At 40.5% G+C, this 27925-nt stretch overlaps 1 protein-coding gene across 1 annotated transcript; it reads left to right on the top strand.

Annotated features, from left to right (window-relative positions):
• Nucleotides 1–171: 171 nt before the first annotated feature.
• On the top strand, nt 172–25404 carry SECISBP2L (SECIS binding protein 2 like). Its single transcript, XM_042876021.1, has 18 exons — nt 172–324; nt 8672–8850; nt 10162–10486; nt 11036–11171; nt 11605–11834; nt 11935–11959; nt 12697–12812; nt 13050–13181; nt 13545–13628; nt 14588–14755; nt 14903–15044; nt 15807–15976; nt 17222–17354; nt 17880–18042; nt 18723–18943; nt 19577–19731; nt 20209–20428; nt 20887–25404. Exons 1-18 carry the CDS (start codon nt 307–309, stop codon nt 21558–21560), a joined length of 3291 nt encoding a protein of 1096 aa, XP_042731955.1. The 5' UTR covers nt 172–306; the 3' UTR covers nt 21561–25404.
• The last annotated feature ends 2521 nt before the right edge of the window (nt 25405–27925 follow it).

Genomic DNA, 27925 nt, shown 5'->3' with positions numbered 1-27925 from the left:
AGATAATTTCAAGGACAGCTCTGCCGAGCAGGCGTTCGACGCGGCTTGGGCCCGCCCGGCTTCCGTCCCAGATGATCCCTCCCCGCCTCCCTTGCCCCGCCGCCGTCCCCCGTCCCCCCTCCCCTCCCCGCCCCCGGCCGTGGCGTAGCCGGGCTCGGTTTCCGTGATAGCTGCGCGCGGTGCCAGCGCCGCCCTGGGCGTGTGCGGGAACGCGGCGATCCCGGTGCGGGGAGCGAGCGCAATGGAGGAGGCAGCTGGGAGCCTCCGCCGCCCTTATTAGAGCCGCCGCCCAGCCCAGCTGGAGCCATGGACAAAGCCGACAAGGTGCGGGGGGTGGGCTCGGCGCTGGGGGGCCGTAAACAACCGCGGTGGAAGAGGTGGTGGCTGCGACGCCCCGGCGCCGCGCTGAGTGGGGCAGCGACGGGCGGGAGGGAGCGGCGACTGCCTGCTGTCGGGCCCGGCCGGTGCTGTCCCGGGCTGCCGTGCGCGGGGACGGGGCGCGGCCCGCGGCCTGCGGAGACTGGCAGCGGCTGACGGGGGTGCGGGTCGAGAGGGGACGGCGGAGCCCCCCGTCCGGCCTGCGGCTGGGAGCGGCTGTGGCGCGGCCCTTTGCCCTGCCGGCCCGGGGCTGGGCGCCGGCCTGCGGGAGGCGTGGGGCTGTGCCCTCCTCAGCCTCTGGATCTCGGGCTGGCTCTGCCCGCGTTAAGTCTAGCGCTGTGGGATTCGCCCCTTGGTGTTCGTGAGGGGCCGTGCCCTCTATTTTGGGCCTCTCCCTCAGATTTCTATAGATATACTCAGTTTCAAGCTTGTGGAATAATTGCGGTTGTGAGGGGTGGTTCGAGGCTGTGTGCTCACCAGAAGGGACTTGGGGAACTTTGCGGTGTGTGCGACCTGGCACTTGTTGGAGTGATGGAAATGGCTGAAGTTTTTAGTGCTAGGGGTTGCTGACAGCGAGAGATTTGGGCATATAGGGCACTAATTCTGGAAATCACCTTTTTCTCTTTTCTGTAATAGTGAACTTGCTCTTCTTCAAGTAATTGCTCTGTGTTACTCTTAACTATATAAAAGGCTGTGCTGGAACACAGGTGTCTGTGTGGTTGTTTACGTGCACACAGTGAGAGCTTCCATGGTCAGGAGGCAGATCTGAATGATCCCTCTGAAGTGAGTGCTGCCCTCCATTGTGGCCTCATTGTAATTCTCAGCTCCAGGTTCAGCAGAATGTTTTGGAAATTCTTATTTGGAATTCACATGTTCCTTTTTTGTCACTTTGTGCCTTGCTAGAAATCCAGGGATTTCTAGTAGTAGAGTGAGTTAAGTAAATAACATGAGCTTAGAATAGAGCACTCTGCAGATACAATACTTTTCATTTTGTTCTTGCTTCTAAAGTATGGTATGGCTCTCAGTGTGTTGTCTTAATGATCTAAAATGTAGAAAACAATACATTACTTAATTCATCTGTTGTATTTTTTTCCTTTCTGGTTCCACCGTAACTAGGACTGTGGCAGAGTTGTGAAATATTTATTCCCTGTTGCTCGAACTCTTTCTTGCCCCATTACTGTAAGGTTTATACTCGTGTCACAATCAAACCGTTCTTTTTATTTGATGGAAATAGTTATTCTCATTTTTCATGAGCTATTACAGTGTAAGGTGTTGGATCTGATGGTGTAGTTATCTTAACTGCAGTACCTCAACTTGAGCTCTCTGAAGCAGGAACCATCATCTTGTTCATTCTGCTTGCAGCACATCTAGCTCTGTTCCTTGTCCACTACTAAGGCTTCTAGACAGGCAAATTAATAGCTGTTAAGTTTCTAAAATGGCTCAACTGCCTTGTTGCTTTTTTCTCCTAATAATGCAGTAGCAAGTTAAGAGATTTCTAAATGCTTTGAGTTTTTATCTTTAGTGCAGTGAGATAGATTGTAATCTCCATAATCAGTGTAACTGGCGGGTGAGGTTGCATCAGTCTGGGGGGCTGTTCTGTGATTTCTTCCATTTGGTGTACTTTCAGCATCTGTATTGTGTGACATCTGATAAATGAATATCACAGCATAATAACAGTTTTTCTAATTCTCTTCTTCTCTTTCCCCCCAGATTACTCACTCAACCACAGTAAAGTAACTGTTCCTGATGATAGGAATAATTACTGTGGAATTAGAACATGGGTAGGTAGGAATACCATGCTATGGTAGAAATTAGTACTTCAAGAGTAAGGGAGGATTGCAGGCGCCTTTGGTGGGAAAAGTATTTGAACAGTTTTGGGTGCTGGATGAGTAAATCCGGATGAGACATCATGCACCAAAAACATGTGGGCACCTGTACGAGTAAATAGCATCACTGAGCACTGCTCTTGACATTTGTTACCTTCACTCTGGTGTGGCTTTGCTTGTTGCGATGTGCCTAGTGATCTTTTGGCAGCTAATAGAGAAGAAAACATTAAAAAAAAACACCCTCAAAAAAAATTTATAGTAGTATTTATTGTGATCTGAAGCTTGTTCTGTTTAGAAGTGGATGAGAAGTGATTAAGTGTAGGCTTTCTCTGTGTGAGAGAAAATGCAGTATGTGACCTTCAGCAGTCTTTCTATTGAGCTGGTCATGGTAGAGAATCCACTTCTCCTCTGCAGGGTACTGCTGTGCCTCGTTTGTAAGAGCTAGGCACTTGTCTAGCCCTGTGATTAAGGCGTTTGGTTCTTTAATGCGGTTGAGAAATTAGATGAAGTTGCAAAATCAAGTACCTGTGTTTTGTATTGCTGTTGCTTAAATACTGCCCGGTGTGCTTGCCTCGGCTATTCTCGACCGTTCAACAGTTGGCCTGATAAAGTGCTTGCTGTGGTAGTTGATCTAGATCTGTGTGTTCTTTATCCTATTTTATTCTGATTCTTATTCATAGCAGACTTTTCAAGTGTCAGCAGACTGAAAAAGATCTGTTTTCCCAGGTCCTAGGTTTTGCACGTTTCTTTCTCTTGAACCTTGAAAGTACAGAAGAATTTGGATTTTACTAAGGCTTTTGTTTTATTACAGAATGTGTTTTGCAATGCATTTAAAATATTAATGCTGTGATACATGAAGGTCTTCTGAGTATTATGATCACAAAAGTTTCTCGCTGACTGTTTTGTGGTGGTGAGGAAGCAGGCAGGTGAGTGGTTTGCTCTGACACCTCCAGTGTGCAGACTGCAAGGCACTCATACTCCCACTTCACGTTGATAGTGTGAATTCAGAAGCTGATGTGCACTGTCAAGTGCTGTAAGTATGATAAGAGAAGAGGATCCTGTTTATAGCTTTTTATCTTTTGGACAAGCTTTGTGACTGCAAATACTGCATTTGAGTTTTTTCCACTTTTTTTTTCCCCCTAGAATATTCTGTTATTGAATGATACAAAAGCTAACTTGTGCTGTTGTGCCATTAAAATATTAGTTCTTAATAGTTTGTTGTTTCTGAATATAGGGTATTTTCTTTTGTGAAAGGAAAGAGAAGCGTGTATGGGAGCTAAGAGAAAAGGGAAAGACCAACTCGATGGTGTGTTTGCTTGAAGTGTTGGATCAAAATTACTGTGTTTAAATAAGGCTGGATGGAATGGTGCGTGCTGTTAAACGGCGCTGCTGGTGTTTCCAGTCAGACTGCATATTTACCATTCCTGAATCATCTGCCACTTAGAAGCAGCTAATTATAGAAACAATTACTTCCATATTGGTAAAGTTTATCTAAAATAGATGAAATGTCACCTGGTGTAGTACTGTTGGATTTTGAGGTCTAAAATTAAGAAATGGGGTTTTTAGAAGCAGTTATTTGAGCACTGCTTTTTATCTTGTTTGTGATGAGACTTCTAGTTTCCAGACTTTGTGGCAGTGAAACAGCTGATTTCGTTCTAGCCCACTGAAATGCAGCATCTGTGTCTATTTTCTCACCCTGTAAATGGTAACATAGATACCCAAGTGTTCTGCAGTAAGAGAGCAAGCTGACAGCGCTCCCATTTAATGTGGAGTGCTGAATGGCCTTAAATACAATGAACAAAAACTTTTCTAAGATTAAACATACAGTGCTATAACTGTAGAACAAAGTTTACCAGTCTGTTCCTGCTTGTGTCATCCTCTGTCTTTGCAGCTGTTGATGACTACAGTAGCTTTTATATAGGAAACAAAGGGTCTCTTCAGTATATATGCTGTCTTGAAAGAGTTGTAATTGTTGGACTGAAATATGTAATGAGACAGTGCAGAGCATCTTGCAAATTAAAGCTAGGGATATCTACAAAAGAGACTTCTGTGTGAGTCCTGGTTTCTTTTGAAGGAATGTGTTTCTGTTCATAGGCAAGTGGCTGAAAATCTGAGGATTCTAAATATGAATTTAAGTCATGCTGAAACAAGTTGTTATCAAAGGTCAGTTTCGATAAAGCTTTGTTCAATTTCATGATGTAGAAGGTTGAATAAACATGACAAAATTGCATGCCAGTGTAAAATTAGGTCTTGCAATGTTTGCCTTTGGATTGCCTGATCAAAACATACTTTTTTTGATATTAACTATGTAGGGCCCAGCTCCGTGTTTGCTGTTGTCAGTGGCAAAGTGCTGATTTCTATTGGCTGCAGGGTAAATGGCCAGGAAGCAATCATAGCATTAAATAGCATCACAACCGTTCTGTTGTAAAGATTACCAAGAGCTTGTTAGCGTTCAGCGTCTTTCTTGTCAGTACCTTTTGTTGCTCTTGACTGCAGGTCAGCTCTGTGATCAGTCCTGCAGGGTTCTGTTCATGTGCACTTGCTGCTCTGTGCAGTGTGACTGCCATCTTTGAGGAGCTGCTGTACTACACATCTCCGTGCTCTTTGGCTCGTCTGCTTAGGGTTTACCTCTGAAACAACATGCCACTTCAGAAAGGGGTCTGGTCTTTTATTCTATGCTTGCAGGATTTTTGAAGCACCTTATTAAGGCTGAGATTGCTATTTTGCTAATATACATAGTCTGCAGCATAAATGCAAAATTAAAAAAACAGGTACTTCAGCAAGATGAAGGAAGCATCTTAAAAATGTTGATGTAATTAACAAGTCTGCGCGTACAGATTGTGCCAGAAAAGGGCTAATAGTATAATGCATGTAAGAGACTTCTGGACCGTTTGGATTACTTTAACACACTGTGGAAGTTCTGTAGACAAAAAAGGGTATTAACTTTCAAATGCACCCTTACCTGTTTGTGGCTACAGGATATTCTTTATCTTGGTACTATAATCAAGATCAATACTTTATAAGCTGTACAGAAAATATAGTAACGAATTGCTCTATTATAGCAATAGTTAATCATTACCTGTTTGAGAGAGGGCAACAGGGAAGGAAACACTGAAGTTATCCTTCTAGTCCTTCTATCTCAGTGTTTCATGGAAGGAGCAAAGTAACTTTATTTTGCTAGATTTGTTTACTTATGAAATACCCAAATCTTTCCCCCCGTCGCTCTTGAGGAAATTTGAAAAGAGAGAATTCTATATTTACTGGAAAGATATAAAGAAATAAATACATCTTATCAGAAGTAGTTGGAAAACTAAGGTAACTTTTTGAATTTTGCAGGAGCAGTTTGGATAATGTATTGTCTTGAAAATACTACAGCTAGAATAATCAAGAATTCTGCAATCTCAGCATAATTTAAAGCCTCTGATCAAAACTCAGTACCTTAACAGGTGGGGTTGATCTTTCCCAATTGGCAAGAAATGCCTTTGCTGTGGCAGCATTGCTGGTGGAGTCATTCAGCTCCTGTGCTGATCACTTGTCAAGTACTGTTAAAAATGAAATGTGAAAGACTACTCCCTTGTGAGAGTAACAATGATGGTAAGATTTGTTATCACAAAGATCACTTTACTAAGAGAGCTCTACGAGGGAATCGTTATTAAATACCAGCCATTTTTCTCATATTTCCACATCAGTCTGCCAAAACAATGTAGGGAAAGAGCAGACTGGGAAGCTCCTTAAAACACAGAATCTTGTACCACCTGCATCACAAATATCAGATGTTTTGACTGTTCTCCTAGTCAGTTCTGTAGTGGTTTATAGTTGGTGTTCTGGCCAAAGTTCAGTCAGCATGTAGCTGGGAGGCACCGACCAGTGGGTTAGGTGTAGTTGTCTGAGAGCTTTCAGTGCCTTGTAAGAGTTCTGTATTTCTGCAGAGCTCATCCTGCTTATGCTCTTGAATCTTGTATGGGTGAGACAGCCTTAGCGTGTTGCTTTAACACTTCTGCAGCCTGGTTTTGTAGGTCAGCCCACAACCGAATTCTATTGCAAACAGTTCTGCAGGGCAATCTTTACATGTCACGGAAAAAATCTCCTCATTTTCAGAGTGTTGGTATTTCAGTCACTTACCACATGATCACTGTTTGAAAACAGTTGATTTTTCTATGTTTTTATATATATATATTTGTATATGTATATATATAATATATATATATTTATATATATATATATATTTTATATATATATTTTTATATATATATAAAATAGTCCTGTGATGCTGTGTTGAAGCAGATGACTTGGAATTTCACAGGTGGGTATGTGAGTCACTGGTGAGCTCAGTGATAAGCCCAAGGCCTGAGAGGGAACCCTGGGTAGAGCAGGGCACTTCTGTGCCTGGGAGTTGCCTCGTGGCTCTGCAGATAAGTGAATTGGTGTATACAGGAGCTAGCTAATGGTGAAATTTGAACTAAAACTACATAAAATCTCATGGAAGAACTATAAATGAGCAATTTGACAATGGAAGGATAAAATAAACAGGCAGATGCAGAAATAGAGCCAAACTTTTTCGACAGGCATCAAATGCATATTAAAAAGCAAGTCATTAGGTGGCTCTTACAGACTGCGGTCACGTAGCATTGGGTGTCAAATGGAGTTTAACAGAATTCAATGAGCAGAATTCTTCTGAAATGAGCAGGGAATTCAGACATCGCGTGTTGCAATTAAGTTTTACATGTACACATATAGAAAATATTTCAATATAATAAAAATGGTGCACCAAGTACTGGCAGTTATGATGACTTAAGAGTAAGTTTTAATACTTAAGTGAAGCCCTAGAGCATTTACTGTGCAAACTTCTTCCCACTTCTCTTTGTGACAACCAAGTAATTAAGTGACTGCTGGTTTTCTGCTCATTTGTTTGGTAAATTACAGTGCAACACAGGTTCTTAGTCATTTTGTTAGTTATGATTTTCTATCTTTTACTGATTAATTAAACTTTCTTCTATTGAAGTGTCTTGACTTCACTGTTGCTCAAACAAATGTTTAAGCTGGGAGTCTTTCCTGTTCAGTCTGATGTGTTAAAAGAGCCTGTTCATCAAGAAAAAGAATAGCTTCCTCACTGACAGTGGACAACTGCAGTTTCAAAATGCTTTTGGACTTTCCCCTTCCAGCTTCTCCCTACTTCCTCACCCCATGCTGATAAAGGAAGCACGTGATTTGCACGTGTGTTTTATTTCAAAAGTAAATTGTAAAAGAAGCTATTGCGTTGAGATTCTGGGCAGTAACAGAAATGTCTTCAGATGGACTGTGGGATTGACAAAGCGAAGGTGTGAACTCAGGATCACAAGGTAGTTGTGACTACTTGTCATGGTGTTTTCAGAAGTGTTGTCTACCTGATTTTGAGGGCATTGAACAAATAGTGACAAGGATATAAGATTGTCCACTGCACGTCAAACCTTCAGGGTTCACCTCTTCTAAAACAAGAGCATGTCCTCCTACAGACTGTGTGTGGCTTTTGGAATAGTTTCCTGGACAAAAGAAAGAAACAGCTATGGAGTCTTTGCCTGCTTTGGAACGAAAGGACTTGGTAACTAGTGTGAGACAAGGGAATTGAAGCTGAAAAGTTTGAAAAGTTAGATCAGTTCTGGCTAAATGTAACTTCTGTTAGAAGGTGGAATTTCAGGTTGTAGTGGATCTGCATCTCAGAGTAGGGCTTCTTTAGCTGACTGAATGGAGCGTTTGTCATTGTTGAAAGGTAGGACCCAGCTAATCTATTACCAGACCAAAGCCGTGGGTAAAAAAGCTATACAAGCTGCTAAGGATGCCTTTGGGGCTGGGGGTGGTCTTTTCCTTTGAGAGCACAGTTTAAAACTTATTTCTAAGCAGTCTTTAATTCTCTTATCATGACAAAATGTGATCATATTTCTAACACTTTAAAATATGTTAAAATTGTGCAGATGGTGTATCACAGAAGAAAACCCCACACACGTTCCGTCTATTTTAGCAGTAAACCTATGGTGGCTAAAAAATCTGTTCTATAATTTCCTGGGAACATGGTCAGTTTGGTAGTGCACACCAGGCATTACTACATCTTCCATATGTTGAATTCAATTATGCTAGCCTACACAACTGTGCTCCACCTACAGTGCAAGTCTCTTTCTTTCTGTGTTCAGACTAGCATTTCCTCTGCAAGATCAGAACTTCAGTTCCTTTTAAATTAATTGGTGTTTGTACAGCACTTTGTAAAGGTTAATATAAATGCTAGATGTTGATTTGTGTTACAGCCTATGACTGGAAGGATCCAACAACCACTTACCAACTGTTCTCCACCTCTTTCAGTTGACTGCAGAAGGCTTGTAGCCTTGTCGCCCTTTTGCCTGCTGTTTGTGATGATTGCCACACAACTTTATGAATCTCTTAAGTTTTCCTAAATGATTTAATTCTGTATTTAATTACAATGCTTTCTCTTTCTTCAGAATGTCAAGCTGTCAGCTGAAGTAGAACCATTTATTCCTCAAAAGAAGGGTCCAGAAACACTAATGATCCCGATGGCGCTTCCTAGTGACAGCGGAGGAGTTAATGGCGTGGAAGCAACTCCTATCCCCAGCTACCTGATCACTTGCTATCCATTTGTACAGGAAAATCAATCCAATAGGTAATACATGTGGTTGTGGTTCTAATGGAAGAAAAATTCTGAATGAGTTTGGAATTTTAACAACTGCTTGTATACTCATTGTTTGCTGCACTTAATCTCCCCTCCGCTCATTAGTAAGAATGAAATGTTTTTTTGCTTGTTTGCTTTCTTTTGCTTTCCTCAGTTGGTGTTCTTTGCTCTTTTCACTTGCTGCAGGGTTTTGATACAAATCTTCTGTCTGCTGCCTTCCCAGGCAGTCAGGAGATTTGTGTTTGAATCTCTGCTTCTGAAGCAAGGCTTTAGGTGTGCAACGCGTATCCTGCTATGAGGGAACACCTGACACTGTTGCACTCAGTGTAGCTGTATCCAGTTTCCTGAATAACTGGTTATAATACATTGAGTTTAGGATCTCATCACTCTAGCCCGAAGGTTTTTGATTAAATACACAATTGTAATGTTCTTTATTTTGTGCTCATGTGAATACACATGTATTTGTTAGTTGATGTTGATAAATGTAGTCAATGTTTGCTTAGGATAGCACTCTGTAGTACTGCTGTGTTTGCCTAGGTAAGAACAAAAAGAATCCGTTAACAACTGCCCACAACAAATCTGTAAAACTACCCTGGCTCTTTACCTGTCATTTGCTTTCTGTAGTATTTGGGCATTCTCTGTTGATGCTCTCCTGGTTTCTTCAGGTGTGAAGAGAGGGACAGTAACTGGGCTTAGAGCTTCCCTGGGAGTGCTCTTGTGGTATGCTGTATCTCAAATAAACACTGGAAGAAATACCCACACTTCATTTTATTAGTAAGCTTCTCAAATAGAAGCTGGCTTTTACAGGTGTTTCTTAAGGCCTGCATTTTCATAGGCATTTTGAGCAAGGATGAATTGACTGCTTCCTTTTATTCAGGGTCAAATATTCAGGCCCTGCTAACAGGCATGTCACTGTCATCTTTCTGCTAGCTTACCTGTGGAAGCTTGCTTCTGAAGTTGCTTATTCTCTGAGATGCTGAAAAAATTTAGTTTGTAGTTGGTTCCAAGAATTTCTCAAGAGAAATGCCCACCCCTAATTTCTAAATTTAACATTAGGAATAAATTTGCACGTGACAAGAGAAACAAAACTATTTCTACGTTTTTACTCTTTAGTGTAATCGGAGATTTGAACATCACTTAATTGGAATCTTTAAGATTAATTTCAGTTACTAAAAACTAATGGTCTATGTAATGGTTTTGGCTTTTTTTCCTAAGAGTGGTGGCTTTCTGATGTGCAGAATTTTCTTGACAGGGGAAAAACTTACTGAACAATCTTTTTTCTTTCCTTTTGAATTTTTACAGACAGTTTCCATTATATAACAATGACATCAGATGGCAGCAACCCAACCCAAATCCTGCAGGACCGTACCTTGCTTATCCTATAATACCTGCGCAACCACCTGTTTCTACAGAATACACATACTATCAGCTGATGCCAGCACCCTGTGCTCAGGTCATGGGTTTCTATCATCCTTTTCCTCCCCCCTATTCAGCACCATTTCAAACAGCAAATGCTGTGAATACAGTTACTACAGAATGCACCGAGCGTCCCAACCCGTCGGGCCAGGTCTTCCCAATATCCACCCAGCGAAGCAGAAGCAGTAACAGGGGACCAATCATACCAAAAGTAAGCATGGCACAGTCTGGTTTTTGTTTTAATGGCAAAAATAAAACTATAAATAAAAGCACCTGCACAGAAACATGCTTCTCATTTGAGCAAGAGCAGGTATGGAAGTATATCAATGGAAGGGAAGGGTGGGTGGAAAAGATGTTAACTGGAGTGTTGTGTAGCTGCACATAGAGATATTTTGGGGCTAAAATATATGGTGAGCTTAAAATCTGTAAGTGTAATATGGGGAGTTCCCACTGTCTCTGCTAGTTTGGTCTGAATTGCGTCCCGAGAGAACGGAATATATTCATACTTTTTCCTTTTGTTAGGATGTGGAAGTAGCAAAAAAAAAAGTTCACGCAGGAAAATGCTTTGAAAAGGTTAATAAATGCAGTGTATGAGATTGATACAAGTAATTTATGAATATCTCCTTTAACCCCTTGTCTTCAAATATGTGGCTTCTGGAAGGAGCACTGGAACTTTGTTTAACTTGATTACAACTATGAAGTCAAATAGTATATGGCTTATATAGGCTTATGTGTGTGCTTGGCTAATCTTTTAAAACAGCAGCAGCAGTTACAGATGCACATAAAAAGTAAACGTCCTCCAGTGAAAAATGTAGCCACTCAGAAGGAGACAAGTTCATCAGGTCCTGAGAACAGATCAAAGATTGTTTTGTTGGTTGATGCATCACAGCAAACAGGTAATTCCTTTTTTGTTTGTTTTTGGGGGGAAGGGAGTGCAAAATAACTGGAACTACATTTCGGCTATGATCTTTCTGAAACTGGTCCATCTTCTTTTAAGAGGTAGCTTCTGAGAGAGATCTTTGCAGATCAAGGCCGCTGGTATTTGCAGAAACCTTTTCAGTCTGTCAGAGTACAGTGTTGCAATGATGTGGTATTCCTGCAGAGATGTTGCTATTGCCAACAACACCTTTATCTTATTGAGGGAGTTGGATCTAGATGCATAGATATATGCATCTAGATAGATATATATATATTTAGAAAAAAAAGGTGATGTCATTAATATTAAAAGGAATTTTTTGTCAAGTGCGAGGACTTTTTTTTCCTTTTGTTCTTATCACGTGGACTTTTTGTGTCTTATTAACTAATTACTTTGTTAAATCTGTGTCACAGACTTTCCTTTAGATATAGCTAACAAGTCACTTTCTGAGAGTGCCTCTACGATGCTTTGGAAGTCAAAAGGCAGACGCAGAAGAGCTTCTCACCCTGCTGCGGAGTCCTCTAGTGAGCAGGGCGCAAGCGAAGCAGACATTGACAGTGATAGTGGCTACTGTAGTCCCAAGCATGGCAATAACCAGGCTGCAGCTGTGACTTCAAGAAATGCAGATTCTTGTGCAATGAATGTATGTAAACATAACTGGGTAATTTAACTACATTTGTATCCTGCAGACCAAAAAGAAGGCTACTAAAACAATTGTGTTTTTTTTTTTTTTTCCTTTTCAGGTTGTAGAGCCATCAATAAATACAAGTAAGCATTTTTGTAGTGAGCTGTGTATGTTTTATTTTTACTTTGTCTTGTTGGGAATGGTCTGCTTCCAGGACTCTGCTGTAACTCATCAGACACTTTAGAAGATTTGTCTTTGTGATATCCATCATTCTCATCAATACTCCCTTGTTGATTTGTTGAATGAAAGTGTGTAAGTAGCTATTACTAATAGTTTATCAAAATCTCTCTCTTCAAAGGAAGAGAAAAATCCAGGGCTTGCAATGGAAGCATTCACACCAGGCTGTGCTTCTATTGTACTTTATTTTCTTACTTCCTTACTCTGGACTTCAGTTTGTGTATGGATGGTAATGGCATTGCTCTTCATTGAGAAGTAAAGAACTCTCTCTATTTGAGAAGCACTCATACTTTAAGGACATGAACAGATGTGATTAGTAGTTGTGGGTAATGCTAGTGGCAGTTGTTTATGGCTGCACCGAAATTGTTGCGGATGTGCATTCAGTATTTCCTTTATCTGACTGCTTGCTGATAATGACAGTTTGAATATCTTCAGTTGAATATTGTTGTGTGACTCTTCCATAAAAGTGACTCAGGTAATTTCTGTAAATAGCTACAGAAATGAATGTTGTAAGGAATTTAGAACTACACGAAGAACTGTATTTGTATCAAATTGGAGTTCCTGGCTCTGGTTCCATGCATGTCACTACGATGTACTCTGTGATAGCGATTCATTTTTTTTATAGCTGGCACTTTCCTTTCAGCTGGTGTAAGTTGGACTAACGTAAATTCCCAGGCAATTCAAAAGAAACCTTGGATTGAAAAAACACAGACGTTTATTAGAGGTGGAAGACAAGCTGAGCAAAGAAATAGTTCACAGGTAAATGTGAATTTCAGTATTTTCTTTCTTGTAATATGAAAACAATGAATTTTAGAATAGATTAATGCTATCTGTAGAATTCTTTTTTAATGTTTAAAATAGTCAGCTTGTTAAATGTAATTCCATATAAACTATGCCTTCTTCATTGCTCATTAACAAATATGAATGTCCTACATGCGTGCACACATATTGAAAAGCTGAAACTGCATAATACCAACCCCGTTCATTATTTTGTAGTCTGGTTTCAGATGCAGAGGCCACAGCACATCTTCAGAAAGGAGACAGAATTTGCAGAAACGACATGAAAAGCCTCTAACTATGAGTCAGTCGAGTAGAGCAGAGCAGAGTCCTGAGCCTCTGTATTTTGAGGTAGTGTTGTATGAAAACTGTCAATGCATTAGTGAGATAAATGTAGAACAAGTGATGTTATCAAATGGGAGAAGCTGCAAAACTTTGTTTTGGCCTGCAAATAAAAACTACTGTCCTGTGACTTTTTTCCTTTCTAAATATAGCAGAACTTATTTGAAGAGGTGATAAATAATTTCTTAAAAAATGGTTATACAGATACAGAACTGTTTTAACTTTTTCTGTCATTTTCTGTGTTAGTCTCAAGCACATCTAGTTTACGTGGATCTTCAGCATTAAACTTGCTGTTGTCCTTTCAGGTATTTCAATTGGTACTTTAATGTGATGACTTCTTCTGTGCTCTTATTATTATTATTTACTATTTAGGATGAAGATGAGTTTCCAGAACTAAATAGTGACAATGGCAACAGCAAAAGTAGTAACATCCAGCAGAAGATTTCACCCAAAGTAGTAAGTGATTCTTCTAAAACAAAGCAAATTATTCTTAAATTAGCAGAAGTTGTTTTGAAACGAAATACTGTAATAGTAATAGAGATCTATTTTAAAAAGATACAAACTTATGCAATGTCTAAATTGTGATCTTCTGAGCATATTTGCATTGCTGGCTTTAGGTGTGTAAAAAATGTGAATTAAATGGAGTGTAGAACCCATCGTAAAAAGGCTGCTGGCTTCTTATCTGTTGATGAGATTGTTAATGAGAGAGACTGTATGATATGTTTGAACACTTCTCCATTTCATTGATTGTTTCTTATGAGTTTTTTTGCTTTTGTGAAATTGTGTGCTAAATCTTGAGTGAATAGTACATGCCAAAGGATTCCTGAGATAGATTTTGAGGGTTATATGGGTTTATTTATATTAATGCCTGGATTACATCCTAGCTATTCTTTGACTTGAGGGACTTGCATTGATGTGGAATTGTTAAATCTGCAAATACATAGTGTTTCAGTTTCCTGAAGGAATTAGTTTGAATAGGTTATTCTGAAAGGAAAATAAGCTAAACATCTACATTGAAACTGTAGAATTAAGTGTTGCGGATGTGCTTTTCATGTGATCTACTTAAACGTTTTGTTTCACACCTCTGTGTAAACTACTTAACCTATTTGGCTGCTGTCCATGAAAAGCAAGTCCTCATGAAATGTTTTGAGTGGAGAAAAAAATCGCCCTCATTTAGCAATCAGACTGCAAAGTACCCAGAAGATAACTGGAAAAATTATGGTGTTTTTCCTATCAAAAATAATTACCTAAGATTTATTTTCTTACCTTACTTGGGTCATCTAGATGTATTTAATTATTGAATCTTACTGATGATAAAAATAATTACTCATTTGGCTTCTAGCGTGTTAATGCTTTCTGTGGTCTTGAAGAGAAAGGTCTTTAATTGTGTTGTATGCACTGTTTTAACGTTCCAGTTAGATGACTTACCAGAGAATTCTCCCATCAATATAGTCCAGACTCCAATTCCCATTACAACTTCTGTACCAAAGCGTGCCAAAAGTCAGAAGAAGAAGGCCTTGGCAGCAGCACTTGCAACAGCTCAGGAGTATTCAGAGATAAGCATGGAACAGAAAAAACTCCAGGTATGTGGTTTTCTGCCCTTCTCCCCTGCATGCAGTTGATAGGAGTATCTTTTAGCAGCTGCCTCCTTCCGTAAAAGCAAGAATCTCTTTTCGAAGACGATTTTGCAGGTGCTGTTTATTTATCAGCATGTGACGTTCATCCTACAGGAGGCTTTATCAAAAGCTGCTGGAAAGAAGAGCAAGACTCCTGTTCAGTTAGATCTAGGGGACATGTTAGCAGCTCTTGAAAAGCAGCAGCAAGCAATGAAAGCTCGTCAGATCACCAACACCAGACCTCTTTCATACACAGGTATTTCTATCACTAAGTGCATTTTGTGACGCTGTAAATTTAAAATGTGATTGTTCTTAAGAATGCTTTTCCTGTCAACGCTTAACACAAAAATAGCTTTTGCTCAGCTTGCTGCTGAGTGCAGAACTGACATTTTTCATAGTCGTCTATTGTAACCCCTGAATCTCACTCCTGAGCAGTAGCAGATATCCTGGAGTCCATTGTAGTGCGCAGTTACCATGTGCGTTACTTCATTTACCTGCTTTGAGTTTCATCTGCGTTCAAACGTTAATTAAAGTCGGTGAAGTTATATTGAGCAGCTCAACAAAGAATGGTTGACATTTTCATTGGAGACTATATTTATTGTGTTCTGTGAGAAACAGAAGATAATTTCATGCTGTGCTCATCTGTTTATCCTTCAGCTAACTAAGTCTCTGAAAGCTTAATTAGCAGAAGGAAAATGTACTGTTTGGATAAATAGTTGCAATTTGTCTTACTACTGTGATGTTACATGTAGTCATTTGAGAGATCCATTATCAGTGTTATCAAGTAGTTATTTTCCTGGAATCCGTAACTTCCGAAAACATGAGGCTAAACTGAAGAAAGCTTAAAACCATCTGGAAGTGACAATATCAAATGATGTCATTTTCCTGTCATTATAAACTGTTTTTTTCCAAGGAAGGAAAATGTACTTTTAAGAATTCATCGATGGAAATTCTGAAAGCACTGTTGAACGAAATCTGACATGTCTTCTAGTGAAACTAACATCTTTCTCATTTTTAGTTGGCAGTGCTGCTCCCTTTCATACCAAAGAGTCTGCCAACAGAAAGTCTTTAACAAAGGGGCAGCCATCTATGGGCTGCCTTAATCCTTTAGATTCAACTGCTCCAAAAGTGAAAAGAGGAAAAGAGAGAGAGATTTCGAAACTGAAACGCCCTACAGCACTTAAAAAGGTAAATGATCAGCCATAGTGTGTTCTGATTCTGCACTCAAAGTAAGAACTGCTATTTTCTTACCCAAGAACTAGTGATCATAACAGTAGGGTAAGGAATTGTGACTTTTTCTCTCTGTTTCTTGTTACACTGATACCTTGTCTGAGGCATGTAGTGCATTAGTACATAACTTTTCTAGCCCTGGAGCTAGTTGAGGGCATGCAAACTTATCTCAATAGGGATTTCAAGGATTTTTTTAACTATAAGCATTATAACAGATGGAAACACTTGCATAGTTTCCGTGTTGCTGAATCCTATGTTGTAGTGTACTATGCAGAGCTAAATTTCCCTACCCTGTTTTTTTTTTTTTTTTTTTTAGCAGTGGGTGTCTAACTTGAAGCAAAACGTGTTTTTTTGAGTGAATGTGGAACTAATTGTTTTTTTTATGTACGTGTGCATGCAGAATAGGTGCATACAGGGAGAATGAAGTATATGCTGAAATTAAAAGGCAAAATACAAAAACTAGCCCTGAAATAAAAGACAGTAAGAAAAAAAATAACTGGAAATGATGAAGACCTGTAGCAGAGCAAGCAACTTTTTCAAGACCACCCTATAACATGAGTAGTTAGCATCTGATAAAGCTGTGTTGTACATGGTTGGTTGTGGCTAAGTTGCATATGGGTTTCTGGTTGGTTTTTTTTTTTTTTTTTCTTCTCTGATCTTTTTCTTCCTTTTCTCTCCTGAGTTAGCTGTGAACTTCAAACTCAAGTAAATGACAGATAGCTGTCCAGGAATGTTTTTAAGCATCTGTTATTAAAGCCTTTGTCTTGTTTGTTGTAAGCACCACAGATATACTGCCCTTGTTATCTTTGCACGTTTTTTTATTTAAAAGAGAGGATTCTGTCTGTTACAGTGGTGCTTCTTAAAGACACTTCTTACTCTTGCATAAGATGTCTCTACAAGAAATGGGAATTAGGAGTTCTTAGTATCACATACTCAGAAAGAAGCTGTACAAGTATTTAACGATAAAAATTGTTGAAAGCACTGCTTATGTGGAAGTATGGGAGTATGGAGTATACAGTCTGTAAAATGCTAGAATAAAATACTGCTTGTGATCCATGAGAGAACTTAAATGATTTAATGTTTGTTTATCCTGGTATGAATAGGAAAGTTTGAAACACATTGATTATTTTGTGCTCTGGTCAGTCAAATGGCTGTTTTTCGTTAAAGGTCATCATTTCTAGATGCTGTTGGTTTTGTTCCTAGATCATTTTGAAAGAGAGAGAAGAGAAGAAAGGCCGATTATCAGTAGATCATAGCATTTTGGGATCTGATGAGCAGAAAGAAGTTCATATAAGCCTGCCTACTGATCAGTCTCAGGAGCTGGCCTCTCAAGAAGGTTAGTGTCTCTTCCTTCTGCTCCTGCCTTCCCCCCCTGTACCATGACTAACCTAACCTCATTTAGCTAGAGTGGATATTTGAAACCTGTGGGATTAATTAGCATTGTTAATAAATGATGCTATGTTTATTACATTTGTTTTAGGTTTTATTTGCAAACTAGTTAAAAATATACAGTTTTCTTATGTACAGAAAACATTTGTCAATAAACTGCAGTATCTGGACTGTCAGTTTGCAGCAATAGTTGTAAGCAGCTGGAATGCCCTGAGGAATTTTCTTGTTCTTGATGTGAGGAGATTTTTGGCGATGGGAGGGAAGGTGTCTACAAAGACTCCAGTGTAGTGCTTCAGAGCTGGTGCTGAGTGTGTGCTTATGTCACGTTGCCTCATTTCAATTACTCTTCCAGGGAAAAATATTGTTCAGTGTTTTCAGATTATAATTTGGAGAGAGTGAGAGAGGCACCTAAGAATTGTAAAGCTCTTTCTTTTCCATGAAAATGTCTTTATATTTCAAACCTGTCTTTCAGAAACAGGGCTAAGTATGCCCAGTGATACTTCACTCTCACCAGCAAGTCAGAATTCTCCATACTGCATGACCCCGGTGTCCCAAGGCTCACCTGCTAGTTCTGGGATAGGCAGTCCAATGGCATCTTCTGCAATAACCAAAATTCACAGCAAGAGATTCAGAGAGTAAGAGCACTGCATTATTGAATTCAAGTTTTGCACTTTAGGTCCCCTTCATTTTTAAGTGTGGATAGATTTAGTGAATGAACATAAACTAGTCTTTATTCAGCCTGTGCAAGTATTTTCTTGTCACTTTGTCTTCCTGTAGATGGATAGCTACGTATGTATTTGGGTGTGTAAATATATGCATGCACGTGTGGATGTGTATTGTGTATGCATACACACATGGATTTACTTTGCTGGAACAAAAACTAGATGAAAGCAGTCCTGAGAAATTTTTTAAAGGAGGGCTGGGTATGCTTTGTGGATGGAAAAGAGAAGCAATATTTACAGATGTTGAAAATACTGTAATGTTTGTTCTTCCTACGTTGTTTACTAACTTTATTTTTAAGATCATTAAATTTAGGAAAAGAGTGATTGTTTGTGGCACTTCTGAAGTTTTTCTATGCACTTTTAGATAATCCTCTTGCTGATGTTACTAGAAAAAATAACTATTTTTCAAGGTACTACTTAAACTTCGTATATGCAGTCTTTTTTTTTTTTTTCCTAGTCCCTTTTAACAGCTTCAAATAGCTTATTTTATTTTTCCTTCAAATATCTTGAAGTAATACAGTTCTTTAGTAAGAAAGACTCAGTGGAAACTGTGTATGTGCAATGCTAATATTTGATGTCTCTTGAATCGACAGATACTGTAACCAAGTTCTGAGTAAAGAAATTGATGAATGTGTGACTCTGTTATTGCAAGAGCTTGTCAGCTTCCAGGAACGAATTTATCAAAAAGATCCCATGAGAGCTAAAGCAAGGAGAAGGCTGGTGATGGGGTTGCGTGAGGTTACTAAGCATATGAAGCTAAACAAGATCAAGTGTGTAATTATATCTCCCAACTGTGAAAAAATCCAATCAAAAGGTATAAATGATAGAAACAAGTGATGTCTCTAACTCATTTTATTTATGGTTTTCTTGTGTCACTGCGTAGCACTGATTAGCAAGGTTAGTGCCGCTTTTCAGTTGCTGTACCGTGATGTAACTTTAGAATCAATTGTGTAATTGCCAGTCTATATTTATTTTATTCTCTTAATCTTCTGTTCTGGAAATAAACTTCTCCATGAGGAGTAAAACCGCTGAAGATGAGCAGATAATGTGTACAGTAGACTTCAACTTGATTCCAGTGTGTCTATGGTATACTTGAAATCTTGAGCTCTGGGTCCTTTTAAGGAGGATTACTTAAGAGGAATGTGTATTGCTCTAAAGGAAATACTTTAGCCATCAAGACACTTTTGCCCCTACCAGAAACACAAATAGAAGCTTTCTGAGGTACCAGAAGAGCAAAGCTCTGTTCAGTAAGAGAGCTGTGACAACAGAAGCACCCTGATGTGTGCTCACTGGCTGCACTCAGATTACAGCTTATGCTGTAGTACACAGTAGTTTATGATAGTGTTTCTCGAAGTTTTACTGGCTAATTTCAGTTAAAGTTGGGTTACAGAATGTGTCACCATGCTGTGACTTTTGACTAGATACTTGTTAAATTTCTTTCTTCAAGGTGGATTGGATGAAGCTCTGTATAATGTAATAGCCATGGCACGGGAACAGGAAATTCCATTTGTCTTTGCTCTTGGACGTAAAGCTCTTGGTCGTTGTGTGAACAAGCTGGTTCCTGTCAGTGTAGTGGGTATCTTCAACTACTCAGGTGCTGAGGTGAGTAATTCACTTGGTATATGGCTGGAGTGAGCAGTTACATTCCTTATAGTTGAGAATTATTTTAGCATAGAGAGCAACACATCTAACATGTTTGATAATGGCCTTGGCCTGATCTCTTTTAAGTCCTGTTCTTTTGAAATTCAGCTTTTTTTCCTCATATCTGAAAGGCCAGTGTATTGAAATGCTTTTCCATGACACCTCTGTAATTTTCCTGTAGACTTAAAAGACCACATGAAATTCTCTGGAAGGTTGTAAAGAAAGCAGTAATTTCAAATAAGGACATCCGAAAGCCTTGTAAATGGGCAGTGGTGTTTATATTTAATGCAGAGCTAGTTCTTGGTTGAAGTAAAGGTGTTTGGTGTTAGAAGGCTTAAGCTTTGTTATGTGGCATACTGTTGATTAAAAGCAGGAATTTGATTTATTTGAAAAAGGGGAAAAAAGTAAACAAAAAACCCACCCTGTCTTCGTACTCAGGATTTATTTAATAAGCTGGTATCACTGACTGAAGAGGCCAGGAAAGCATACAGAGATATGGTTGCTGCAATGGAACAGGAGCAGGCAGAAGAAGCCCTGAAGAATGTCAAGAAGGCTCCCCATCACATGGGTCATTCCCGTAATCCCTCTGCAGCAAGTGCTATCTCATTCTGTAGCGTTATTTCTGAACCCATATCTGAAGTGAACGAAAAAGAATATGGTAAGTGTTTAAAAAAAGAAAAATTACTTCTGTAACCAGAAGCGGGAGGTTTCCAAATGCTACTTAAAGGAAAATGCAGCTAAAAATACAGCATTTCTTCATCTAGTCTACAGCTGTCAGGGGATAATACTAAAATTGATTCATTTTGTAAGTCACTTCTCCTGAGCAATACAGGAAATAATAACTGTAAGTTCCACTCTTCCTAAGTGTTACAATTAACTAACTTGCATTGGTGGAGGTAGATTTTCAAGTTTTACTCAACTTGCTTGGAAAAGCCTGGTAGTAAGACTGTACTAAACAAAACTGATTTTCTGGTTAAAATTTTTATAGAAAATGCAGAATAATATTTAAAGTGATTGCTTCCAATTGCTATTTAAGCCAGAATGTTTGGAAGAAATAATTGTATTAAATATATATATTAATCTGTTTCCTACACAAATTTATTTTGAAACTTGTAGAAACCAACTGGAGAAATATGGTAGAGACATCAGATGGGTTAGAAACCTCTGAAAACGAGAGAGAATCCTCATCCAAGACTGCAGTACCAGAAAAAGCTGGCAATGGTCAAATTGCAAAATCTACCCCTAATAAACAGCCACCCCTGGCTACAACCAGCACTACCTCAGCAACAAATCTTGGAAAAGCCACACCAGGTGAGAAAGAAGAGGTGAAACCAGATGACAATCTGGAATGGGCCTCACAGCAGAGCACGGAGACAGGATCACTGGATGGCAGCTGCAGAGATATTCTGAATTCCTCCATGATCAGTACCACCAGTACTCTTGTACCAGGAATGCTGGAAGAGGAGGATGAGGAAGATGAGGAAGATGATGAGGATTATGCCCACGAACCAATTTCTGTAGAGGTTCAGCTTAATAGCAGAATTGAGTCTTGGGTTTCGGAGACCCAGAGAACTATGGAGACTCTTCAGCTTGGGAAGACCCTCAGTGGTGCTGAAGAAGACAATGCAGAACAAAGCGAGGAGGAAGAAATAGAGACTTCTGAGCAGGTCGATCCAGCTGGTGATAGTGAGGAATGGACAAATGATAAGCATGCAAGTAACGTTCAGCATAAGCCCACCATCTGCGGCTCTTTGAACAAGGAGCATTCGGATTCCATCTACATGCCGTGAAAATCAGCAGGAACTCAGGAACTTTTTAGAAATTGTATTAAAACTGTTGTAAAAGTTGCAGCCATTATCCGTATGCTTCATCTCAACGTTTTGCACTGTTAAACATTTAGTGCTTATTTAATTCACAATATTTTCGTAGCTGTCTGTTACTTGTTTGATTTAAAAATGAGCTTAGGTTTTAATCACTCTCTATTTCCCAGAATAGAAACAGTGTGGAAAATCTCTTGGTAAGTAATCACTTGAGGTCTTGTAAAAGGAAACTTCTTACAACTGACCAGTTTTAAGCAGAGTTCTTTTATGTGACCATTTAGCTCATTCTCAAAGAGATAACATGCATTTTAAGACTGACAAGTTACCAGTGCTTCTCACTGGTGTTACGCCAGGCATGGCAGTGTATTTGGCTGTGACTTTTTTTTCTAGTTCTGTCTAGAAACTGTCTAGAAATAGAAGCAGGATTTAGATGTTGGTTTTCAAAAAAAAAAAAAAAAAAAAAAGCTGGAAAAAACCCATTTGTAGTCTTTATGGAAAGTAAAGAGAAAATCTGTATGTGGTTCTTATGCTGACATAAATGCAAGTTCTTTGTCAGCCTTGGCGAAAGCATCGTTACAAAGCTGCTGATTAGACGAAATGATTACGACAAGCTATGCCAACTTTGAATTTCAGAACAACTTTGAGCTAGAGGGATGTAACTACTGTATTTATTATTTTATTTACAAATTGGCAATATTGCATAAGAACAGGAAAGGAAAATTGCCCATGCTCTCCGCAATTGCTGTCTGCCAAACCGTAGAGTGGATCACTAACTGTAATCCCTATCCAGAGATTTCAGTAAACTGATGACTTCCTTTTTCTCCTCTGACTTACCTCAGGAAAGCCGTTTCTGCATATTGTAACCTATGTAACATCACAAAAAGGAAGAATAATTATTTAACAGTGAGTGCAAATAATGCAGTGGCTCAGTTTACTGATAAGCTCATCTGCATGCTTTGATCCTGGCCGCTTTCTTGTTGAATTCAGGATGGATCTTCACAGTTTGTACTCCAAATGGGACCTCTTTCTGCCTGTTCTCATTTGTGGCAGCCTTAGGAGTTGACCTCTGGAGTAGAAAAGGAAGTAGCTATCCCAGGAAAAGGGGAAGTGCTCTGCCGTCTGGAGAGGTGTTTCAGTGGCTCTGAGGTACAAGAAGGAAGCACCCCCCACCTTGAACCATACGTTTGTAGAGATTTTCTGTGAAATTTGTTAACTGATGATGACTCTATTTCAAATTGGAGTATGTTCAAACCTTGCATGCAAGGAGAGTTTTTCATCTTTGTCTTAAATTGGCAAGAGATGTACTGAAACTGCCAGCAGCAGGAGCTTCACTACAAGAGTAGCCAAAGAGTAACTCATGTGAATACGCTTTAATTCCACTTCATTTTTCTTCATCACTTGTATCAGAATGAGTTTAAAAACAAAAAACCCTCTGGAGTAGCTGAAAGAAAAACACAAAAGTAGTTGGCCTAGCTGGGTGTTCTACACTCATCAACGTGGGACCAGCGCTTGTAGTAGTAGTAGTAGTGCTGGCATCTTGAGTTGCACTGGGAAAAAAAGGCTCTGGGTTTAGAAATGGTCTGCCCCTGGGTTTTTGAATGCTAATGAGAAGAATGGAATCTGTGTGTTATGTAAATAAAGCTTTGATAGATACTGGCATAGCAAATGCTATGTACATAAGCAGTGTAGAGAGCTGCTTGGACAAGTGGCTGTTCTGTCGTGTTCTTAGTTCCTTAATGTAATCTTCCTAGATACTAGAACAGGCATTTTGTAGGAAAACAAAGACTGAGGATTGACGCCTCCTGAATGTTAAACTTCTCACTCTCTGTATGGCAGACTTCTGTCTGTATGTTTGCAAAGAGTTCTTGCTTTAGGAAATGATAGGTGTTTGAACTGCTGACAAGCAAAACTTGCCCTTGGATGTGTAAGCACGTCTCAGCGTCAGCTGGGATCGATGTATTCACTGAGGGCAGAACAGAGCATCAGAAGAGAAAAAAAGATGTTTGTAACTTTTCCATTTGCTTTTTCAGTGCCAGTGATTCAAATGACTTTTGATCTTGAAGTATTAGCATCAAATGCATCTTTTTGTATGTCTTTTTGAACTTGGACTGTCATTTTAAGATTTTTTGACATTTATATATATATTTAAAAAAAAAAACTTGTAATATTCAGCCCACTACTTAACTGCAATTTTGCTACAGATTTAATAGTTCTTGAAGGTGACATAGCACTTCTGATATCTCTTAACTTGCCAGCAAATAAGGAACTAGTCTCTTTCAGTGTGGCAGATCACCCTTGGAGAAGCGAACAGAAGGTGCAAAGGAAACTGGCCCTAGTGCTTCCTTTTTGATAAGCCGGGAATGAGCAATAATGGGGAGTGAAACTGCAGTTCCTTTGGAGTGATCCATTTGCATCTGAGTTTAGGGAAGTTCCTTACCACTTCGAAGCACTTGAGAACAGTATCTCACTGTGGTAACTTTGATTTTTATTACCACCGGAATGGGGAAAAAAAAAAAGCATAAAAATGTTTTACTGTACCATGACTTTTTTTTTTTTAAAGTAGCTGAATTTCTATTTGGTATACAAGTACACAGTTTATTATACAGGCTGTTATGGTTCCCAAGAGAAGGTGTTTCTGTAGGTATAGGTATGTAGATATTTTTGTTGTGGATATGATTATCCAGAAAATGAATCTACTTTTCTTAAGACATTCTTTATGGAGATGACTTCACCACTTAATTTATCTGGTAAAATCAAAAATGACTTATCTGTGGTAGGGGTAGGGATCTTTAAAGCTGATAGAGACGGCTATGTATGCAACCTATTTATATAAATACTTCAAGTATCTCTTGATGTGAAATGTGGATTGCAAATATGTGAAAGGGAAAATACTGAAGAGCTTTTGTCCTTAGTTGGGCCAAGTGAAAATGGCAGAGGTTCAGGACCTGATCCTGTCAGCACGCACTGAAGAGCACTGCTGCCACTGCCTGAAGTCTGACATTTCTGCTCAGGCTGCGTGTGGATGTTTGTACCATTGGAGCTGAGCAGTGACTGAGGGTATTGACCTGTGTGTTAAAAAGTTACAGAAAATGTTCAAAGATGCACTTGTTGGTATTCTTATGGTTAAGGTAAGAGGTGTCCTTATGCTCATTTGGGTGGGAGGGAGCTTACACAGTGTGGTTCTGTCTGGTTCTTTAACACGAGCTTACATTTAATGGCGTTACCTTAAACACATTTGTAAAAAGTATTATTGTTTGAGAAGCTGCTGTTTGCTGAAACTGTCACTAAGTATTTTCTGTGAAGTTGTGCCAACTAATGGAAGCACTGAATTGGTTTCAGTGTTTGCCATGTCGAGACGAGACGTGGCGATATGTTGATGGAACAAAAACCAGCAGATGCAAGCCATAAAAATACGTAACAGAGGGCTCTGCCCCACCCTGCCTATGTAAGGAAACGTAAGAATGTTCAACCCCAAGCTTCCACTCCAATGAATGGTAACAGTGAAAATAGAAACCCAGTTGGCACAGCCCACCTTCTCAATGTTCAATAGTTCATATATTTTACTTTTAAATAGTCTAATTAGGAAAGCTGTTTAATCTTTGATGTCTTAAAAGATTTATGGTAATACTTAGGTTAAAGCAGTAGAAAAATTATGAAATACAATATGAAGGGGTTTGTTCCATTTCTTTTTTTTGCTGTATGAAGGATAATTGTTCTGTCTACCGTACTTTTTGGAGTAATAACAGCTTTTTTGCACTATGTAAATACTAGTGGGGATTCTTCCATAACTAATAAAAATGATTGTAGAAATTGACGGCTTTGGGTGATGTGTCTTTTTGCAACTGGGTTCTCCTGAGCTCAGGTTGGGGTGGCAGAGCAGCAGCCCTGGCTCCCAGCTCTGTGTGGTGTGTGAGCGGGGGATTTCCCCCAGCACAGTGCTCAGTTCTGTTCTGTCACACAGCATCCTGTGCAATAACCAGAGAAATGTAATACAGAAGAACCTGCCGTCCTGCAGAGATCATCAGGCTGACGTAGGTCTGGGATATTGTGGTGAAAGTAACATTCTACTTAAGAGGAATGAACCGCTGTCATCCCCCCTCAAAATTAGGGTTTCATGCATTCTGAGAATTGGAGTTGCCTCCCTTTGCTGCCCTCTCCGTGTGCTGCATTACCTTGGGAAGCAGCAGGGCGCTGGAGCACCTTGCCCTGTTCTGCAGTGACTCACTGGCACTGCTCATGCTTCCGCTGCTAACGGTGTCATTAGCTGGTTTTGCAACTCCTACGGGTGAGAATATTTGTAGCGATTCAGAAAGGACACGGCTTCATCCTGTAATTTTGAGTTTTCTATTTCTGTGCCTTCGCCTCCTCTTTCAGTTCTGCTTCTGCAGTTGTCCTCTCTTGAAAGTGCTGCTGTGACAAACATTAGACAGCAAGCATTGCTGCTCTCAGAATCGCTCGTCAAACCTGAGTTCTGCATGCATCTTCTCAACCCGCGACAGACTTTGGAAACCTGTGTAACTTGTACTATGGAAATAACAAAGTTAATCGCCATAAAGCCTTACTGACTTTTCCCTCTCTGTCCCCATTTAAGAAATGTTTGGCAGCTTCTACTGATGGTTATTTTTAATGACACTATAGTGGGGATTACACTTTGCACTGCTGTGCATAAAGCAGAACAACCACTGCAAAAAAAAAATTGTCAGTGATGTGCTGAAGGCCTTAGGTGCAAATGTGCTTGCAGCAGTGGGAGCTCTCAAAGGGTGGGTTTGTGCTGATGGGTTTTCATCAGCGATGGCTGAAAAGGCCTGACCCAAAGCACACTGCATGCAGCCACCATTGCCCTTCATGGTGTGGGGATGGATCGGGGCAAGGAGGGGACTGCAATGCCTGTGGTTTGCAATGTCAGCTCCAGTGTGGTTCTTTCAGCTGAAGCTGAGGGGTCACTGCCCCTTCACTTTGAGGGCTCTTGGAGGTGGTGAGGTGAAGCTGCGGGTAACAAGAACTAGGCTGAGCCCATGGAGGAGCGCTGCTGGTGGAGGGATGGATCACGTTCACAGTAAAAGGCAGTAGAACTGACCCTGTGCCACAGCTTCCTTTTGGATTCACTATGGCAGCACAGTGCCCAGCCTGGGGGCTCTGAGAAAGGCAGCACAGGGTGGCCCAGTGGTGCTGCTGTGTTTGTTCTTCCCAAATGTGTGCCAGTGCATTGCCCTCTGGAAAAACACTTTTAAGCTATGTGAAGTAGGTGATATTCCCTGCATGCTGGCATACACATGCTGAGCCCCCTGATGTCATAACAGCGTGATAATTTCCAACTTCCTTTCAAGCTGACTGTAGTTCTGTGCTGCTGAAACCTGTTCATAGTGAGGGGAATTCTGCAGGGATTGAGCTTGAGGCTTCTTTGGGCTCAGCTGAGCTTTGCCTTTGCTTCCCTCCTGCTGCAGATCTGGAGCCAGGTCGTGGCCGCTGGCTGCAGGGCACCATGGGACACACAGAAGCACATTGCAGGGCTGCCTGCAGCTTCTCCCACCTGGCTGTAAGCAGTGCTGGGCTCCTTTCTGCCTGCAGCCATGCGTGTCAAGGGGGATGTGTGCAGTGTGCTCAGTGCATGTCTGCATGAATTAACGCTGCTGCTGCTATTTATATGGGGTGGGGGGAATCCTCCATTTGCTCCATATGTTCTGAGGGAGGTGCAGAGCTCTGCTGTGCAGGCCCAGCTCAGAAGCAGCACCGAGCTGCTGCCTCCAAGCCCCATGAGAGTGGGTGTGGGGCAGCTCCCCCGCAGTGCAGCATGGTGGGAGGGGGTCAGAAGGCTGCGGGCACCTGGAGGCCCTGAGCAATGCAGGCAGGCAGACCAAGTGTGAGCAGCGCCCACGGGCTTCGTGTGGGCCTCACACAAGGCAGAGGCCCGGTTTCTGGAGACTTGCTTGTGCCAGTGCTTAAAGGCGCTTTGTTCTTGGGGTGGCTGGAGCTTGGATTCCCAGCATCTTCAGCAGAAATCTTGTTTGTAGCTCTGAGAAAATTAGCTTTTTAATCAACAAAGGCATTTTTCTTTTGCCCTCCACCCCCTCCCTGGCTAATGTTCCTCGGACAATGCCGCTCTTTGCTGGTTCTGTTCTCATGCTTGTATGTGCATCCTACTGCTGTAAGCAAAAAAACCCTTCCCGTGCCACGCCGCTGCCTGCAGCTGGGGTCCCGAGAGCTCAGCGGGGCTGCTGGTGCTGCGGCCGTGCAGTGCCTGGGCTACAGCTCTGGGACTGTTGGTGATGGACGGGCCGTCGTGTTATTCTTTTCCTTCCAAACATCCCCTCCCGCCCTACCCTCGAAGGGGCGTC

This window comes from Lagopus leucura, unplaced genomic scaffold (assembly GCF_019238085.1).
Source record: "Lagopus leucura isolate 7727_CA_CO unplaced genomic scaffold, USGS_WTPT01 Super-Scaffold_100015, whole genome shotgun sequence".
In the NCBI taxonomy this organism is placed as follows: Eukaryota; Metazoa; Chordata; class Aves; order Galliformes; family Phasianidae; genus Lagopus; species Lagopus leucura.
This window is presented reverse-complemented; position numbering and strand designations above follow the sequence as displayed.

Excerpts from the sequence above, each read along its gene's own strand:
- SECISBP2L (XM_042876021.1), top strand. Across the intron at positions 11,172-11,604 it reads TGATGCATCACAGCAAACAG|ACTTTCCTTTAGATATAGCT; the intron begins GTAATTCCTTTT and ends TCTGTGTCACAG. Across the intron at positions 20,429-20,886 it reads AGTGAACGAAAAAGAATATG|AAACCAACTGGAGAAATATG; the intron begins GTAAGTGTTTAA and ends TGAAACTTGTAG.